Source organism: Camelus dromedarius, chromosome 5, assembly GCF_036321535.1.
Source record: "Camelus dromedarius isolate mCamDro1 chromosome 5, mCamDro1.pat, whole genome shotgun sequence".
NCBI classification, from domain to species: Eukaryota; Metazoa; Chordata; class Mammalia; order Artiodactyla; family Camelidae; genus Camelus; species Camelus dromedarius.
Window position 1 is genome coordinate 16,511,744 of NC_087440.1, and position 21,441 is coordinate 16,533,184.

A 21,441-nucleotide genomic window follows, 5' to 3' on the forward strand; every position below is an offset into this window, starting at 1 on the left:
TTTGCAGTTAATTGTGCAATTTAACATGCTGCGTTTCGAGGGGCCAATCTTGCCCCTCATGAGAGCCTTCTGGATGTTAAACATAAATCATATGCGAAGGAGTCAGCTTACTTTTTTTTTTGATACACTTTTTTTTTTGTTGTTTTTTGTTTTTCTGGGGGGAGAGATAATTAGGTTTTTATTCATTTTTAATTTTTTATTTTTGATGGAGGTACTGGGGATTGAACCCAGGACCTCGTGCATGCTAAGCATGCTCTCTACCACTGAGCTATACCTCCCCCACCCCCAGCTTGCCTTTAAAAGGTCGTCCTCATCCAGGGGTGTCCCTTATAAACCATTTTAGATTGGTAAAACTGAAAGCATTGCTCAGCTGCTTCTTGGAGTGGAATTGTCAGCATTCACACAGGTACACACTCACCTGTTCTGGGGAGTTTTACCTGAGTTCACTGAGGAACATCTGGGGAGCTGCAACTGCGCAGTAACCGATGAAAACGAATACCAGGGCGACTGTTTAGGTCTTTTATTACCATCCTTTCAGGGGACAGTAAGTGTGACTTCATTAGCAGCTACTGTCAGGTGACACCTCTCAGCCCCTGTCTCCTTATTTTACAGCTGTCTGTGAAAGCGGCTGCCTCAACGGAGGCAGGTGTGTGGCCCCAAATCGATGCGCGTGCACGTACGGCTTCACTGGACCCCAGTGTGAACGAGGTAACTTTTTAAAATGTATTGGTGTCAGGATGTTCTGGTGGCTAAAGCTGGTATTGATTCAAACACGCATGGGGTTCTTGCGGCCGCTTGGTGAATTTTGCTTAGCTTCCAGGGGGGCTCAGAATCATCATTGGGAAGGTGCCTAGGATGACGGGCCAGTGGCTCTAAGTCGGTGCGGGTTAGTCAGCGGTTCTTGCCAGTGGACTGCAGCACTCAGTAGTGAGCCTGTGCCTAAGTACCAGTTGGCAGCAGGATAAAAAGAGGAGAATTTTCCATAGAGTAAGGATTGAGTTCGTTATTATCCTAGTAAACTAGGCGAGTGGCTCCAAGCGAAACATCTGCATGGGGAGGAAAAAGTTCAAACTGAAAATAAAATTACACCTAAAGATCTGTTAGGACCTGTTGGCGGCTGTAGTGGCATGCAAGCTGAGCACTCAAAGGTAACTAGAAATACTGATAGCTGAGGAACCGTGCTTTCACACACATGGTTGATTGAAGTGCTGAGTGTAGTCCGCTGACTGTGTAGCATCAGCCTTGCTTTTCTGTATGAGGGAGGTCAAGGGATGGGGGAGGTCAAGGGATCTGCCTAAGGTCACACACATAATACTAAGCTGTTAATGTGAATGTGGGTTTTCTGTTTTCAAGTCTAATGCATACAACTGCTCCTGAGTAAAAGAGATGGCTACCAGATTTGCCTACCTATAAATGCAAATATGATATTGAGATGTATGTAGGTGTGCGGTATTCTTAAATTTCCTCCTACCCCCGACCTTTGCTTTGTTGATCATCTTGTCTCTACATTCATAGCCGTGTTCTCAGCATTCCTAGTTTTACAGTGAAGGTTTAGGAACTTCATTTCATACCAAACTGCAAAAGTACTCATGCAAAATAACTATTGAAAAATACTCATGAACTTTTTAAACTGCAGTCAACACTTTTGTCCAGAGTTGTGTAAAGATCATTTTATTCTAAGATGGAAAGTAAAGCTTTAGTAGCAAATGTTGAATATATGTTATTTGAAAGCAAAGAGCAGAGGGTGGTGTGTGAGAAATTGTTTTCTGATTCTGTTTTTTACAAGTTCATCTAAATTCAGTTCTTTGCTGATAAAGCAGCAATACATATTTTAGCAAGTAACTCAATTATTACTGGGTAAATTACATTGTGTCTTTATTCACAAGGCTACTGCATGGTTCTGATATGGATACATCATAGAACTCTTGGCTTTAGCATTGTACTTGGCATCATTTTGGAATCCTTTAAAACTGTTTCTCTTTACAACTTGATGTATTTTATATATATATGTATGTGTATGTATATGTATATATATTCATTGAAGTATAGTCGGTTTACAGTGTTGTGTCAGTTTCCGGCATACAGCACAATACTTCAGTCATATAGGAACGCACATATATTCGTTTGGAGCTAATGTATATCTAATGGTATCGAGAGTAACAAAGACACTGTTTTGATTGGGTAGTATCATTCTGTGGCCTTATTATTTACTCAGTGAGGATGATAGGGGATTTAAATTGTTGAGATTAAAATTGTGAACGTGTAACTTGGGCAGTGATGTGTGAGAATAATTCCTCAAATGGTAATAGTGCATTTAATTTGTTTTAGAAAAACCACTAATAGGATGAAGCTACAGGGCACTTTACCTCTAAGAAAGTGGTTAATAATTTGCTGCAGTGAGTACTGATACACATAGTTCAGGTACTGATAACAGAGTCTAAAATATCTATCAGATACTGAAAACAGGGCATGATATCTAACCATTCTGCAGTTATTTCTTCAAAGACTTGATCTTTGACCGAGATTAAGAAATGATGTGAGTGGGTTAAGTTACTAAATTACTAATCAGAACTAGCATATTACACAGAGATTTCTCCAAGTTTTGGAGTGTTTTTAACCACTCTCCTCCATGATAAGACCATCCTGAAATTGGCACTAAGGTGGAGATATAGTTTATATAGAATCTTCGCAGTGGTGATTATCTAAACAGGAGTGTAATTTCCCTCACCGCGTGGAAGAGCAACATCTCTTTGACCCCAGGATTGTGTTTCCATTTATGTGTCTTCTCTGTTTTCTGCTCTTTTGGAAGTCATCTGACTTCTTTAAAGAATTAGAGGCAGTATATCCTTTCACTCAATACTAAAAATGTAGGACCGAGTCAGGGCAAATCTGTCCCGAAGCACAGGGAGGTCTTCAGTGCCGCCCCTGGTGGTGACTTAGTGTACTTACCTGAGTTGTCTATTACCTGGGCCAGTTGCCTCATGTTTTCATTGGGGTGCAGCTTTTTATTTTTAAAAATGAACTTCCAGGAAGTCTTTACTAACTTCCTTTCCTTCTTCCAGGAGTCTGAGCCCAGGGTTGCTTCTGCATTCACCCTGAGCACTCTCTCCACATTTCTCTCTTTTTTTGAATGTGATACTGTTGACCCCATTCCTTGAACTCTCTGTTTGTAGTTTCCTTTCTCTCTCTCTCTCTCTTTGATGGAGGCACTGGGATTGAACCCAGGAACTCGTGCATGCTAAGCATGCGCTGCACCACTGAGCTGTGCCCAGCCCCTCTGCACTCCTTGTGTGATAGCTCTTACCACGTTATATTGAAATAGCAGGTGTCCATGTCCATCGCCCCCACTAGAGTGTAAGGTCTTCAGCAGCAATGACAGTTGCCTCATCTTTTAAATTCCCAAATCAAGCTCAGTGCCTGATGCATAGTATATGGCCAATAAATGTTGAACTGAACTGATTTTGCAGCAGCAGGAAGTCTGGAGATAAGATGATCAGATAATGAATAAATATCTCCTGAAAGTAATAGCTGTTTGCCTCCTTGTGGACAATGCTGAATATGTTTCAATGGTTTCATTTTAAGCAGAGCTTGCAGTGTTGAGGCCGACTTGAATTCAGCCCACTCTTTCAGACGTATGATCTTTCAGGGCCACAAGAACTGTCATCTTTCAGTTGTCAAGGATGTAGAAACAAAGGTATGTTTTGACTTAAACCAGATGGCAATAGACAGACAAGAAACATACAACTTCATGTCACGATGTAACATCTTGGAAGGGGACATTTCAAATGTCAGTTACAAGTACTTCTCAGGATAAGTGTCTTTGTCCCTGGGAGATCTTGGAACTTCACTTCTCTGCAGTTACCTCAGAGAGCCCATTCAAGTGTAGAAAATCATTTAGTGGGTGATACTGGCAGGATGTGGATCACTTTAAGCCAATAAATGAATCTTTTTATTTTTAAGCCAATAAATGAATCTTAATAATCCATGAACACACTATTTTGGTTTGTGATGGAGACAAGCGGTGGATCCATGCTTGGATGAAGAATCATAACATTTATTCAACAAATGCAATCAGACTGTGAAGCAAATTTGTCTCACTTGCAGCTTTTAGCCAGTAAAATAATACGTTTTTAAAAAAAATTTTGGCTAGTCAGTCCCATTGGACAGGTGACAATGACACCATTGCCTGTCTCTCTCTACTCAGAGGAAGAAGAGTGGGGGCCTGTGACTTGTTTGGCTTGTAATGTTTACTCTGTAAAAACTGAATGTGATTACCTTTAGACGTAGTCTTCAATTTGCCACAGCCCCCACCACTCCCTATTGTCATACAGCCTGCTGACGTTATTCATTTAGCTTGCTTTTTAGCCCCTGTGGGCACTTGAGTTTGCCCCCTCTTGCTGCATTCTATATCAAAGATTGCATCTCTTTGTGTTTTCTTTCACACCCCAAGTGTCTTTCATTGTTCCTCTTGCATGTTTTTACTGTAAATTTACATTTATGGTTTTCCTGATTGCCCCCTTCCCCTCATTTTTGCCTTCTCTCTGCTTGGGTCTTGAGCAACCAGTAAAACTTACTCTTGCATAAGCTCAGTGGTACAGCATGGCAGCATGTGTTATTAGAATATTGAAATGATGTCAGTGCCTGTTTTGGCAATGACAGCCTAAGCTAGCTGTGTATTGCCATAGTTACCACCACCAAGACTGTGTGGTATCACGGTTTCTCTGGCCATCTTGCCTCAGAATGCAGACTCTTTAAAAGCTTGTTAAATGCTCTTACACTAAACACAGTGAATCATGTGAGCAGGTGAGACCTCTCAAGGTAGTGAAGAAAGAGAGAGGAATGATGTAGACAGACCTGAACCTGGAGATGGGGAGGGGTTGATGATGATCAGGCTGAGGAAAGACAAGAACAAAGGACAGACACTGAGAAGCGTGAAGAGAAACAGGAGAACCAGGAGAGCAGTGAGTCAAAGAAACTCAAAGCAAGAAGGGCTTCAAGAAACAGCTTGGCAGTTGTTAGATTCTTCAAGCAATCAAGAAAGAATGAGAATCGCCAAGAGGCCGTTTGAGGTAATAACAGATGACGTGGGCTGGGTAATTAGGGCGGGCCAGGCAGTGTGCTGAACATTAACTTTGTTGATTTGCAGCAATCTTGTGAGAAAAGTCCTATAATGGGTTCCATTTTATAGAGGAGTAAACAGAGGCAGAGAGAGGTCAAACAGATTGCCCAAGGTCAGATGGCTTGTGCAATCAAAAACTGAACCCAGCCAGTCTGATTCATAAGCCTGTGTGCATAACCATTGTGCCACACTTGGGTTTCACTTGGGAAGAGGTCATTAGTAACTATAGAAAATTTTCTGAGGAATTATAAGAAAAAAAATCTAGAACTAAGAGTTTTAGAGTGGAAGTTATAGATTAGGGGGGAAAAAAGGCCCTTCAAGAAATTTGGCTAGGTAGGTAGTTTTCCTCTCTGGTAGAGTTGAGCCAAGTTGCTTTTAAATAATCTTAAAAGCCAAGGAAAAAGAGTCTTGAGTATTGCTTGGATGTGTGTAATGCAGGGTTTGGAGATATTTATCTTTTTGATTGATTTTGATATTTTAAATATAATAATCCACTCTTGGAGAAAGGATGATTCCTGTCTGCAGTACATATAAATTGATTCAAGTGACTGAACCAACATTCTTAAATGTAGACATACAAAATGAATATTGTCATTTAGTGCAGTTACCATGGAAGGTTAGAGAGTTTTCCTACAATATTACAAGTCTTCAAGCCATAATTGGAAACTCTTCTTTTGGAGTTACCTTTACAGAGTCAGCAATTCATTCAAATGAGTATGGAACCATTTTTTTTTTTCCCTTTATGGGAGTCACTTGAGTTTTTAGAAACAGCCTAAAATAGTGTCAGTTACAGTGACTACAGTGGATAGTCAAACACGTTAGTTGTCTGGGGTTGAAAATTGATTTAGATTGAAAAGCAGTGAAAAGAATTGTCTTGCATGACTCATTGGCTTAATATTTTAATGTCAAACTTTATGCAAACCAGAGTATGAAGACTTAATAACAAGAAGTTTTCTATTGTTACTCTATCTGGAGATCCTCATTGTGTGCCATTTGAATGTAAGCATGGACACGAATTCTTCTAAATCTTGAATCGTTTGTTCAGTGTTCAATTTCTACCCAAGTCTAAACTGTGAAGACAATACTTGGATTTTTGCCAAATCAAGAAAGTCTGTTGGCTGTTCTGTTGGCTATTAGTAGGAAAAGTATAGGGGAAAGCATTACTGAACTGATGGCTTTAAGAACAAGGAACGATGGGGGGGGGGCAAATATGGAGTAGAAAGCAAGTGAACGAACGGTGCACATTCATAGTCCATCAGAGCAACACGACAGTGGAAGGGGAACTGACTCTGTTCATGCACTTGCCCTCTTAAGGAATTCCAGTGGTAATGGAGCTGGAAAAGGTGTTTAGTGTTTTGCTTTTGGTTTTGTTGTGTTTTATTTTACAATAATGGAAGAATAGAATAGAGAATAGGTAGGTTGGTTGTACTTCATTCTCGTCTATGCAGTTGATATATGAGAAACTCTGCTGTTCTAGCTTAGTTCCTCTGATGATTCACGAATGATGATTTTGCGCAGGGTTTTTTTTTTTTTGATGATTTCATTGAACAGAGTTCAAGAAGCTCTCCTGAAAGCAGTTGACGAACATTTATTTTGTGAAGCCAGGACAGCAGTGTCTGCAGTGTGTCTAATGAAAGAGAAGGACTACCATATAATGATCCGAATACGTAATCGTTAGGTGGTGACTTTGAGATCCATTTTGCCTCACAAAAAGAAAGCAGCTCCATGACCTGCTCTCAGAGGCTTGTCTGGACTGCTTCATGGAATCAAGAGCTGGTTTTCTTGTGCTTTTTCCCTTGAATTGTTTCTGGAAGTCATTGATGAAATGTAGATTCTACACTCCCCCCCACCCCCAACCTCATTTGGAAGTGAATTTTACAGAGCTGCATTTATGATGCGAATTTGGCATGATTTTACATTTTAGGAGGCATTTCTTAAAATTCCCAGAGTAAACGCCGTGAGCTAACTCCCATTCTCAGAGTGTCTTTGGAAGGCAGAGCTCTGTCAACCCTGCTTTTTTTTTTTTTATTTAAAAAGGTAACAAGTAATATATTGTTTCTAAAAAATGCGGAAGCCCTCTGTGAGCCTAGCTTTTGGCATTTAGTCTAAATAGAAAGTAAATACTCATGTGTAGATAGCAGAGGCAGAATGCCTTAAATGCATCTAAAGCGGTATTGCAACATTTGGCAGTTGGTGGATCATTGAATAAACTTGATTTTCCTACAATAGTTCCAGGAAATACATCTGTTGACATAGACCTTCAGTTTCTGTGGTTGAGTAGCCGTGTGTGTGTGGGGAACACATGCTACCATGACTCCCGAGGCTGTGTGCGCCTCCTGTGAACCAGCAGGACTGGTGGGATGCAACTGTAAAGTAGTTCAGTTTTTGTCTCCCAATCGCAGTCCGCCTCAGCCCACTCAGTGGGCTGGTTCTTGCCCTGCTGGTGGATGAAATTTTCTGGTCCCTTTCAGACTTTCTGCCCTGTGGGTCTCTCACATGGGCAAGGCATCTATGTTCTTACTGGTCACTTATATTTCCTTCCTCAACCTGGGGCGTCCACTGGTACCTCCAGCCATCTGGCCTTTGCGCTGCTCCAGGCAGCCCTCTGAGAAAGGATCTAAGCCCAGTCCACATCAGCTTTCTCTTGCAGCAGCCCACAGCTAGTTAGCGGAAAACATCCGTGCATTTTTTGCCCCAATAAAGTGCCAGAGTGCAAACCAACTTTGACACAGTAACGGCCTCTCCCTTGAACCATGTCCGAGCATCTGGCCAGCCAGTTTCTAGGCATTGGACAGTCAGTCCCCAGTCCCCAGTGTCTTCCAAACTGCAGTGTCTGCATATCGTGCTTCATGCAGGCTGGGCAGTCTCCTTGAAGCCCCTCTCATGACTTGTCATGTGGTGATCTTCCACCAGTTTCCTAGAGAGAGCGAGTGACAGTCAGCCCTCTCCCAAGTAACTCCCTTCCCGTCTCTTACTACCTGGACATTTTGATATTCTTGATATGCATGAGGGTTTAAGAGTCCTGTGACCAGACTGTCATCACCTCCTTTGTAAATTCTATTTCTTAGTGTCAACTTGACTTAGAATGTGGCCTCTGTTGCCTTGTTCTCTGGCTGAAATTTCCATTTTAACATCCTCTAATATTATCAAAGTGAATAATTAAATAAGCCATGGAATTTGATGTAAAATTTGGTAAAATGGTTTAATCTTCAAAGACAGTTTGTTTTCAACTTTATTGTTTCTTTTTCTTTTTCTTTTTTCTAGCTCTTATGAACTTTAAAAAAATAAAACTATCTTTAAAACAGATATAATTCTTATAACTTAGCCACAATTAATATTTGGACTGCTTTTCTGCTTGGACACTCAGAATGCTAGAACAACACTAATAGAAATACAATGTGAGCCACATATATAATTTTAACTTTTTGAGGAGCCACATGAAAAAGTAAAAAGAAATAGGTAAAATTAATTTTCATAATACATCTTATTTAACCCAGTATATTCAGAAGTTTTATTTTAATAGATACTCAGTATTAAAAGTTATTGAGATGTTTTGCATTCTTTCCTCCATACGAAGTCTGATCTCTAATGCATATGTTATGTAGCATCTCAGTTCAGGCCAGCTAATAGCCACGTGTGCCCAGTGGCTACCATATTGGACAGCATGTTTCTAGAGCTTTGTTCCTGGTAATACACATCTTCACTTCACCTACGGTTTCTGTCAGGTCTGTTATTTTCTTTCTTCCTGGTGCTGTTTATTCAACTTTTAAGAAAGCAGCGTCTTAGGGGAATCAAAGCCTGTGGTGATACTTAAAAGTAAACAACCAGTTTTTTAAAAAACCACAGCACTAGGGACCTCAGATTAGAGTCTAGTTTCTGAGGATATTTGTCTAGGTGAAATTTTGTTCAAATAAGAGTGATGAGCGAAATCTCTTGTAGTCACGACAATTAGATGTAACAGCCATAGCAAATATTTCCTAAAGGCCCTGCCCTAAGCTAGGCACATGATGGAATCAGAAGGAAGCATCAGGGACTGAAAATCATTTTTGGGAAAAAAAGAAATGCATATATAAAAAAGTTAAAAACCCACGCAGGGCATAGATTTAGTGAGTCAGAGTAGATGAGCAAAGAAGTGGTTACCTACAGATGGAGGGAAGAGCACAAAGAGGCAGAGGCTGGAACTGACCAGGGTAAAGGGGAGGAAACAGCCACCCTTAGGAAGTGCCTGCCGTGCCAGCTTCTCGGTGTTGGGAGACCTCCTAGGAGAGACGAGGAGGGGACGTGATGTCAACTTGCTTAGCTCCAAAGAAGAGAAGGTCTATTTCTGATCTCTCTGCGATGCCCTTCTGTTCTACTGGGCTGTGCTTCTGTGCAGTTTCTGTATGACGCATGGACTGAGATTTTTAAAAATTCCCCTTCGTATCCATAAATTAGTAAGTGGACTGATCTATTTCTGAAACCATTTTAGCTTAATCCTATGGCTAGCTGTCTGGAGACCCTTACCAATTTTACACGCTCAACTGAGAGACCTTGAAAATGCTCAGTGTTTCTGTTCCTTAGTAGTTATGGCCTCTAGAGAGTCTGTGCCGGTTTGGGTTTATAAATGTACACTGAACAAATATATGGGACTTTGTGGTCCAGATGATGTGCCAAAGTGCTTTTCGTAGAACATTAGTCCCACAGGAGTCCCATGTAATGAAATTTCCATGGTCAATAGTGTTTCGGAAACTCTACACCATGTCATCTTTTTGAAAAGGCACTGGATGTATTAGCATATTAGCTCTTGGGATTCCTGAAGGAAGGTAGCTGTTTTTACATAGTTTAATCCAGCACTTTCAGATCTATTAATTTTAGAATTAATAAAATTTTGAAATTAATTAAATGTAATCTCTGGGGTTTGGTTCTCAAATGTTCTAAAGTATGATGAATGGATAAAGAAGATGCGATATATATATGGAATATTATGGAATAATAAAATGGAATATTACTCAGCCATAAAAGAATGAAATTTTGCCATTTGCAACAACATGGTTGGACCTAGAGAGGATTATGCTTAGTGAAATAAGTTAGGCAGAGAAAAACAAATACTCTGTGTTATCACTTCTATGTGAAATCTAAAAAATCAAATATGAATACATATAACAAAACAGAAACAGACTCACAGATACAGAGAACAAAGAAGTGGTTACCAGCAGGGAGAGGGAAGGAGTGAGGGACAAGATAGGGGTGTGGGATTAAGAGATACAAACTACTATGTATAAAATAGATAAGCAACAAGGATCTAGGATACAGCACAGGGAAATATAGCCATTATTTTATAATAACTTTAAATGGAGTATAACCTGTGATAATATCAAATCACTATTTTGTACACCTGAAGCTAATATAATATTTCTAAATTAACTATACTTCAATAAAAAATACAGTATAACTGAGGCAAAGTGGACTATCCCATTAAATAGTGATCAGTTTCTGGTTCTGAAAGGTTTGATGTGGCTGGCATGCATGTCATCTTTCCAGCCCTTGAGGGGTCTACTTACCAGAACTAGGAGCATCAGATGTCCTTGGAGCTAGAGCTTCCTTTTACAGATTGGTTAAATATTTTCCTTCAAAGTCAAGTTTAAGATGTATTTCTTCCCCCATCCTTTCCTGACCATAGGGAGCTCCACCAACCAACCCCATCAATTTTGTTGCAGCTTCGCTGACATTGCCACCTCTGGCTGCCTGGACCCCATTCATGTGTCTAGTGAATGGTTAATGCATATAGTAAACTTTTGGTCTTTGTCATTCACTTTAAGTCAAATCAGCCATTTTAGTACTTTTATTCCTCTAATTAATTCCTATTTTTCTTGCATTTTATTACATTTTAAAATAATTGGGCGACCTAGTTCTTGTCTTTGGGGATACTGTTTTTAATGATGTTTACTGAGAGGTAAGGAATGAGCATATTTACCTTGTCAAAAAACTTTTTTCCAAGATACTTATTGATCTTGTGTTGGAATACTTACATCAGCATAAAATATTGAGAATCCTATTTCATGGCTTTTAGGAAGCCTTAAAAGCAAGTTATAATATTTTAAGGTTTCTTAAAAATATTTTCTCCACTCAGTGAAACATAAATGACATTAACTCAAAATATAAATCTATGCATATACACAAATATGAATATATGTAAATATATATATTCAGTATTTTCTTTAAAAATGAAATTTGGCCTATTGGAATCCATGATTTGGGAATTATAAAATTTGCTAATCTAGTTCTAGCATGGGGAATATAAACTGCTGACTTATGTATCTTCTTCCAGCCAGGCTACGATCCTTTTCATAGACGGCAGAACAAAAACTGTCTCTGGTACTTCTCCCCGCCTTACTGAGTACCAAGCCCGGTGCTGTGAAGAGAGTAGGTGTTTATTAAATCTTTGTTAATTTCACTGTGGGATCTCGAGGTTGATGAGAGTATTTAAATATGAAATATATTTTAATGCAATTTTATATCTGTTTAATATAACATCTTATAAAAAAGTTACCCTGAGATTAGTACCTACAAATCCACCTGTATTTCCCATGGAAACATGAGTATAGTATGAATAACTGAAGTATGTGGGAAGTGATTCTGTGGAACCCATGGAAGGAAATGTTCTCCATCTTGCCTGCCGTATCCCTTTGCAGCAATCCCTTTTGTCTGAACTGTTTCAGAGGAGCTTTATAAGTAAACAATAGGTTGGAATATGTATTTCCTCAGGAAAGAGAGAATGTCCTAATGGTGCAGTTCATAAAATAGGCCTGTTTCGATCTCCGTCCCTGGAGAGCCTTGTCCTCTCACCTGTCTTCTCGTAGGAGGCAGCGTTGACCTTCACCGTGGTAGGACACTCCACCAGGCAGAGAGAGAAGACACGCGGGTCTGGGGGCAAACTTTATCTACATTAAAAATGTTCTTATAAATATGTATTAGCACTCTGGGATCATTTTTTTCCTAACGTCCCAATGGAAAAACTTATATTCTTTTAGGGATTCCAGTGAAGCAGTCTTTAAACTAAAACTAGTGAGCTTTTAAAGACAAAGGCAAAGCCATGGCCCACCAGAAGCAAATTTTGATTCATTCTTTGAATGGTGATTTGTAAGCTTTACTTGCAGTGTGGGGAATATTTTGGAACCTTCTTGTTGCACTGGGAAACATAAAAAGCCGAGGCATACATACATACATACATCTTAATGATATAAAACTGGCTTTGGAAAACAGTGTGTAATAGATGTTAGAGTTGCCCTCTTTGAGGAAAACAACCCTTAAAACACCATAGAAAAGTCTCTAATTTTTAAAAAACTGGCATCATGTGGAATAGACAGAGCTATTTCTTTTCATACCTTATTTAGCATTCACTTCTTTCTACAGTGTTTCCCACACTGCCGAGCAGAACCAACTATCACAAAACCAAACACGAGGCAGTGCCTCCGACAGGTCGCAGCCCTGTACTGAGCCAGCCTGAAGGGTGCGCAGGTCTCCCTGGTTCTTGTGCCTCCTGAGCTGTTACTCTTTTGTTTTTTAATGAATGAGGGGAAATGATAGGGAAATTGTTTTCAAAACTAAATTTTATTCCAGAGAAGTCCTCATTCCAACTGGTCAATCTCACATGACAATAATTTTTAATATTTTAATTTAAGATGCCTAATTAAGAGACATCGTGCTTTAAAAAAAAATCACCTGACCACGCCTGGGAAACTGGCTAAGAACGCAGACTCTGAAGAAAATCCTGCCATTTGTTGGCCGTGAGGTCTTTTCTCTCAGCCACAGTTTCCTAATCTGTATCACTGGGACAATAACGGTACCTATCTAGTGAGGTCGTTAGGAAGATTAAATGAGATAATACACAAAGTACAAAGCATGGGGCCCGGCACCTACATAATACATGTTAATTAGGTATTTGCTGTTAACATTCTCATTCTCATGAAAGTGAGAGTAATCTTGGTTGAAAAATGCTTCATAACAGTATCCTGAGACTTTCAACTACCACCAAAGCCACCAAAATTCATCTAAATGTAGAGGCCCCATTGTGACTATGTTTTCCCACTGAGAGGTTTTGCTCTCTTACTGGAACAGCGTATTTTTTGGGTCTTCTACACAGATGAAGCCTTCTCACTTGGGTATCATGTCGACCATACGCTTTTCTTTAGTACACACTCAATTGTTGCAATCACAGCAAAAGCTAAGACCCCAATAGCGCAAATAGTAATAAAGGAAGGAGAGAGTGAAGGGGTGAAATGTAATGATGACTGTCGCCCTTATCTCTTCACAGCCACTGACCCAAGTTTGCTAAAAGGTTTTGCTTACTTATACACACAGATGCAGAAGGGGAATGAACTTACCTCTTCACAAAGGCCAGCAGTTAAATATAAGAGGTATATTTATAATAATATGAACAATAAATTTAAATAATACAAAATTTTTGAAATGTGGCTTCTTAAGTTTGGTGAGAGGTAATAGAAAATTATCCATCAGCAAATAAACTGAATACTTACGTAAAGTATTTATTTATCTTTCTAGGTGGGTATGAGAACTTGAGTCTATAAATATGGCAGTCAGTTTAGGTGTATGGCGAGATGCTTTTATTTGCAGAATCCACATGCCACTCTTCTTTAGTTGCAAAGGACTAAACGTGTTAGTCCTGGAGGACTAAAGCTAGAAGAGCCAAAATGTGGGGCATTTTAAACCCATAAATTTCAAACCTCACTCACTAGAGTTCAGCTTTGCTAAATGTATCCATGGAAAGGTATTAAAGTAAGCTAAAAAGAAATCATTCTAAGAAGAGATGTGAGTTTATCAGCCCTGCATCAGTTATATCCCAGGCACTGTGCTAAGGACTGGACACTTACCTCTGTCCTCCGGAGTTACATTCTAGTGGAGGAGGCAGAGGTTAAACAGGTAAACACAGAAACACCTAAGTACCAATGTGGCGAAGGCCAGGAAGGAAAATGGAAGGAATGAGGGTGGAGAATAGTGACCCGTATGGACTGATGGTCGGGGTGGGGGGGGGCTCTCTAAGGGGGAGAAGTCGCCAGCTGTGGGCAGAGTGAGGAGAAGCTTTCTAGGTAAGTGGAAGAATACGTGTAAAGGTCCTAAGATGGCAGACGTCTGTGTGCTTGAGGAAATTTTTGAAAGCTTTATGGACAGAGTCCAGACAGTGAGAGAGTGACAGGAGGAGAAAGAAGCAGTGGTCAGGGGGACGTTGTAGGGGAGCTCTCTACACACAGCTCATTAAGACGTGTGCAGCGGTGCCAGGACGCCACCCTAGGGAATATTAACACTGTAGATTTTCTGCAGATGAGAAGCCTGGTGGCTCAGGTTGTCCTGAGAATCTGCCCTAAAGAGCCCCCGAATACTGACTCAGGATGGGAGCGTTCTTGTAGGTTTCCTGTGCCCTTCAAGACCAGAGGGGTCTTGAATTTTATGTGACTTGCATTGCTTTTCCTATCATCCTTGTGCTTTTATAGGGATTCTGACTCCCAGCTTTCCCGCAGGAAAGTAATTAAACTAGAACTTAGATGCCCTTAAAATACATAAAACAAGTACGCCATGAAAATGGTTTGTTCAGGCATCAAGTATTTTGAGATAATGCATGCTTTTGAGTGGACGCATGCAGACTTGTCCCCAGGGTACGCCTTTGGATGTCATAACAGCAATTCTGGTGTCAATAAATCATTTACTATTTGGACAAGTCATGGCCACCACCTCAGTCACTAGATACATTTGTAATGGTTTCTGTGAACAATAACAACAACCACCTAGCAACATGCTGTTTGGTCATGCCGTTTTTATAATACCACATGTGGTTCTGTGGGCTTTGGATGGATTAACTGTCTAATATATCTTAGAAATTAAACAGCAAATATTAGTGGAGGCCCACTGTGCACAATATATGAAATCATGCTGCATGGTGTGTGGCTGTATGTAAGAATGATGTATGGGGTTTTTTTGCTAGTTTTTTAGCACTTTTCTGTTCTATGAGGAAGGGGACTGCATCTATTCCGTTTACCATTTTGTCTCTCATTTGGGGCACTGAGTAGTTCCATAAGTATCTGTTGACTAGATGAGTGGATAAATGAATAGTTTTTAGGAAAAGTTTATTTCTTGAATTTCTTAGAACTCAAATAAGAAATGAGTGATCTGTCGTCTCTGCTTTTCATGGATGGTTGTTCCCTTGACCTTTTTTAAGCCATGCGGAGTGTCAAGTGTAGCCAAGTGAATTCTGCAAAGTACTGGTACCTCAGAGAAGCCAAAGTCATGTGATCCTTTACATCTATGCTGTGCTTTATTGACATGCACACTTTTTCATCTGGTCCTTGGAGCAATCTTGTGAGTCTACTCAAGTTTTTTAGTAAAGGAAGCTGGCTGTGTCTCATCTAACTAAGGCAGGTATTTAGGAATGAGATGTGTTTTCCAACTCAGCCCAGGCTATGATGCATCCACAGTCTCCAACAAATATTTGCCTGGCTCTTGGACCTGCAATCACCTTTAGAATTGCTTTTAGCTATTTTTAATTATCTTTTTTATCTTAGCTCTATCTTTCTTCTTTCCTCTCCGTCTCACATACCTCTTTGTTTTTATTTTATTTTATTAGTTTTTTAATTAAGGTATAGTTGACTTACAATATTATATTAATTTCTGGTGTACAACATAGTGATGTAAAATTTTTATAGATTTTATAGATTTCATTTACAGTTATAAAATATTGGCTATATTTGCCAGGCTGTACAATATATCCTTGTGGCTTATTTATTTTTATACACAGTAGTTTGTATTTCTTCATCCCTTATCTCTTTCTTGCCCTCATCACTTCCCTTTCCCCACCAGTAACAATTTGTTTGTTCTCTGTATCTGTGAGCCTGTTTCTTTTCTGTTATATTCACTAGTTTGTGGTATTTTTTAGATTCCACATGTAAGTGATAACATACAGTATTTGTCTTTTTCTGTCTGACTTATTTTGCTAAGCATGATACTCTCCAGGTCCATCCATATTGTTGCAAATGGCAAAATTTCGTTCTTTTTTATGGCTGCATAGTATTCCGTCATATATATATGTATGTGTGTGTATATGTTATATATATGTGTGTGTGTGTGTATATACACACACACACACATACACATACACACACCACATCTTTTTATCCATTCATCTATTAATGGACACTTAGGTTGCTTCCATACCTTGGCTATTGTGAAAAATGCTACTATGAACACTGAGGTGCATGTGTCTTTTCCAATTAGTGTTTTTGTTTTCTTCAGATATATACCCAGGAGTGGAACTGCTGGATCATATGGTAGTTCTGTTTTTAGGTTTTTTTGGAGCAGTTTCCATACTGTTTTCCACAAGTAACCAGTTTAAATTCCCACCAACAGTGTTACAAGAGTTCCCTTTTCTCCACATCCTTACCAATGTTTGTTATTTGTGGTCTTTTTGATGATAGCCATTCTGACAGGTGTTGGGTGATATCTCATTGCAATTTTGATTTGCATTTCTCTGATGATTAGTAACATTGAGCATCTTTTCTGTTGGCCATCTGTATGTCTTCTTTGGAAAAATGTCTGTTTAGGTCTTCGGCCCATTTTTAAATCTGGTTGTTTGTTATTTGGATATTGAGTTGTAGGAACTGTTTATATATTGTGGATATTAACCCCTTATTAGTCATATCATTTTCAGATATTTTCTCCCATTTGGTAGTTTTTTTTTTTCTGTTTTATTGGTGGTTTCCTTTGTTGCATGCAAAAACTTTTATTTATTTATTTTTATTGAAGTACAGTTGATTTGCAATGTTGTGTTAGTGTTTGGTATACAGCATAGTGATTCATTTATATATATACATATATTTTTTTCATATTCTTTTTCATTATGGGCCATTAAAAGTTATTGAATATAGTTCCCTGTGATATACAGTAGGACCTTGTTGTTTATCTCTTTTACATATATTAGTTAGTATCTGCAAATCCCAAACTCCCAATTTATCCCTCTCCACCCCCTCTCTACTTTGGTAACCATAGTTTGTTTTCTATGTCTGCGAGTCTGTTTCTGTTTTATAAATATATTCATTTGTACTATTTTTTAGATTCCACATTTAAGTGATGTTGTAAAATGTTTGTTTTTTTTTTCTGTCTGACTTACTTCACTTATTATGATGATCTCCAGGTCCATCCATATTGCTGCAGGTGGCATTATTTCATTCTTTTATAGCTGTGTTTCATATATATATATATATATATATATATATATATATATATATATATATACACATCTCACACGTCTTTTTTATCCAGTTATCTGTGGATGGGTATTTAGGTTCCTTCCATGTCTTGGCTGTTGTAAACAGTGCTGTTGTGAACACTAGGGTGCATGTATCTTTCCAAATTAGAGTTTCCTCCAGATATATGCCCATGAGTTGGATTGCTGAATCATAGGATAAGTCTGTTTTCAGATTTTTAAGGAATATCCATCCTGTTCTCTATAATGGCTGCACCAGACTACATTCTCACCAACAGGGCAGGAGGGCTCCCCTTTCTCCACACCCTCTCCAGCATTTATCATTTGTGGACTTTTTAATGATGGCCATTCTGATTGGTGTGAGGTGATACCTTATTGTAGTTTTGATTTGCATTTCTTTGGTAACTAGCGATATTGAAAAGCTTTTAAGTGTAATTAGGTCCCATTTGTTTATTTTTACTTTTGTTTCCTTTGCCTGAGGAGACAGAGCCAAAAAAATATTGCTGTGATTTATGTCAAAGAATGTTTTGCCTACATTTTTTCCTAGGAGTTTTATGGTTTATGGTCTTACATTTACGTCTTTAATCCATTTTGAGTTCATTTTTGTATATGGTGTGAGAAAATGTTCTAGTATCATTCTTTTACTTATAGCTGTCCAGTTTTTCCAGCACCCCTTGTTGAAGAGACTGTCTTTTCTCTGTTGTATATTCTTGCCTTCTTTGTTGTAGATTAATTGACTATAAGTGCATGGGTTTATTTTTGGGCTTTCTATTCTGTTTGGTTGATCAATGTGTCTGTTTCTGTGTCAGTGACATACTGTTTTGGTTACTGTAGCTTTGTAGTATAGTCTGAAGTCAGGGAGCGTGATCCCTCCAGCTTTGTTGTTCTTTCTCAAGATTGTTTTGGCTCTTTGAGGTTTTTTGTCATGTACCTCTTTGATTGTCAGTTGGGCTGCTGATATTTGGCTATTTCCATTCTCTGTAACTATCAGTCTCCAGATCAAGTTTTAAAATACTTAATTTTAGGTGACTAGGCACATCTCTTGGATTGAATTTGTTGGGGAGAGCTTGTTTTTCATTGTAAGCAGATCGTAAGTCAATATTGTATGATGAAAACACTTTTCCCTAGGCATAAGATGAATATCAAGATGGATTGCGGAGTTTAGTTGAAACTGAGCTGTGAGTAGAATAGGAAGAGAATGTAGTCTCAGTAGACCCTGAGTACACACAGGCATGGAGACTCTGGATGTATGAATGAATGTACTGCTCTGCTGTAATTTCTGTGAGTGTGAAGTCAGATCAGCTATTTTTGAGTGCGTGTTCAGGGAAGGGCTTGGATTCTGTTTATGATCAGTTTGTGTTCTTAATGCACACGTCAGGAGGTTTGCAGTTTCGTTCTTAACAAAAACAAGTGGGAATTTAGAGTCAGAGAATATCTTACCTAGAGCACGTGCTCCATGAGAACAGGGATTTTCGCCTGTTGTGTCACAGCACCTAGAATAATGGCTGACACATACTAGATGCTCAGTAAATACTGAGTAAAAGACTGGACCCGGCAGATACGCAGCCTGTCACTGTTAGAGACAGGACTGGGTTTGGAGTGGATGGAGTGATTTACCAGTGTTTGACTGTAATGATGTCTGAGCTAACTCTGCCTCACTTAATGATTGTAAGCTGAGTTGGAGCTGGTGTTTGATTCTTGTCTGTCCCACTGTACCAGTGCACACAGTTCTAGTCACTGTTTCAGTGGGTAGCTTCCTACCCCTCTGACTCCCTCTACTTGGTAATGAAATTATAATTAGCTTTAGTTTAACTCTGTGGACAGGATAGTAACTATAGCAAATCTATGGCTGAAAATGGGATAAAAATGAAAAGCATTAAATGGATTGCTTTGGGTTGCCTGAAGTGACATGGATTAATATGCTATCAATTTTCCTCCTCTGAGAAACATTTGGTCACAAGGAGATCTGGCTTTCAGAAGACATTCAGGTTTGGGTGTGTAGCTTTTGGCATAGTCTAGCATCACTGGAATGGTCTAAGTAGATTTTGGTTTCTTTTTTTTTCCCATGCCCTTAACCATGGTTGCTCAGAAATACCCAGTCCAATCTCTTAACTGTAGGTTATCTGTCATCCATAAGCTGAATGTTACCTTGCCAAGTCCCACTGAAGAGCCAGTTTATGGAGTGCACTGGGGGCAGTATTTAATAATATGTGAAGCATCTCAGAAGCCTGAAAAGCTAGTATCAGAGGGGATATGATGTGGAATTTCCAAGGAAAAGCTGAGAGAGGAAGGGACTAATCGATCCATTGATTGATTGATCTACAAAAGGCAGGGGATATATTTCATATTTCATACTGCTAGAAAGCTGCAAACTTTTAACAGCTGTTTTTTAATTGCACCAAGAAATACAAGTGTCATGTTTGCTAGATTTTCAGGTCTAATGGTCTAAGAAACTCTGTTTTCTCTTAGCCTTGGTGTGTGTGTAGTGGCTGTGTGTTCTTTGATAGTGTCACAGTCTGGGTAGGTATGAAGATCTGTTGGCCGAAAAGCAACTGGGAAAACTGGAGTGGAAGAAAAAGAAAATTAAAATAAGATGTTGGATTGAGAAATAACAAGAAGGTTGGATATTTCAGGCTTCCTTTTTTAACTTCAGTAACTGCAAAAAAAAAAAAAATGCAAATGTCATAATCTCTTCAGTTTCAAAATTTACAGTTTGTAGCTCTCCATTGACTCCTATTTCCTTTTTAAACTCTGAATATACAAGGTTAAACATATTTCAGAAACTTCCTCTTCACTAAATAAGTATAAAATGCTAACATGAGGTTATGCTATCACAGCAAGTATTCTCATCCAAGGTATTTCAGAGAAACGACAGGAAGGCCAATTACTGTCTCGAGAAACAAGGAAGAACTTGTTCTTTTATCCAACGCAAATTTGTCCTTAGACTCTTATTGTCTGGGCTCTTTTCCCATGTTATCTTTCATTCATTTGTTCCATCTTAGAAGAACATTTGTATTAATGTGGATTAACTGATTTTGGAATAAGCAAGTTATTTGTCTAATGGACTCCTTGTTTAAATTCAGGAAGTTCGTACTAGTGATAACCCTCTTAGTCCTAATGGTTGCTAAAAAGGATATGTACCCTACCACATGTAGGGCAATTTGGGTGAATTGAATCAAAGTGTGCGTGGCTTTGATTAAGTAAAGAAAAGGTATTCATTGACCAGGAGCACTTCCTAGGACATGGCGCCTGAATGTCCCCAATTTAATAACTTAATTTTTCTTTCCTTAACACTTTCTGAAGGGATAGGACATAGAGTGCCTTTTCTTACGTAGTTCTTCTCTGAGTGAATGTAGGCTGAGGGAAGACTCAGGCTGGTTCAGAGAACTCCACATCTATGTGTGGAGAGTGCTAGAGGTCGTCTCCTCATTATTCTTCAGAGTCCTGAGCTGTTCTAAACACCCACAGGTTTCAGAAAGCTAGCTTCAGGGGAGTTGAGACTTTATAGAAGATTAAAAAAAAAAAAAAAAAGAAATGAAAACACCTATTCTCTTCCTTCCCTGATTTTTTTTTTTTTGAGAGGGTGGTAGACATATATGTTCAACTGTATGTAGCTGAAACCACATTACAAAGAGAAAAATTGAAAGGCATTTATTAAGACTAAGGAACAAACATACTGGGAATCGTATAACTATTTTGCTTCATACGTGAAACTAGTCCTAAATTCAATTGATATGATGTTTTTAAGAACTGACTTTTGTCAGGAAATTATCCATTACAATCTCACAAAGAGTAGTTTATCATTCTCCACTGTAATTGCTACACTCAGACATTTATCATGATACCCAGTAAGACTTTTCATTTTGCTCCTGATGGAATCTCTGGTCTTCATGTTGCTTCTGGACTGCCTGCCCTCCTTTCAGCGCTGTGTCCACCACTTGGGTACATGGGCACTGAAAGTGTCTACAAACGTCACCAAGTTGGAGATGTATTTTTGCAACTGACATTTTTTTTCACTTAGAAATTAATCACAGGATGCACTTTGGAGAGTACAGGTCTAGAAGTGGAACAT

General features: G+C 39.0%; 1 protein-coding gene across 1 annotated transcript in view; it reads left to right on the forward strand.

The window, feature by feature from the left end:
- FBN1 (fibrillin 1) overlaps nt 1-21,441 on the forward strand; it is a 239,305-nt gene that overhangs the window by 45,199 nt on the left and 172,665 nt on the right. Inside the window, exon 5 of the mRNA XM_010998625.3 lies at nt 613-708. Coding sequence (XP_010996927.2) covers nt 613-708 — 96 coding nt within the window. The remainder of the gene's footprint in view (nt 1-612; nt 709-21,441) is intronic.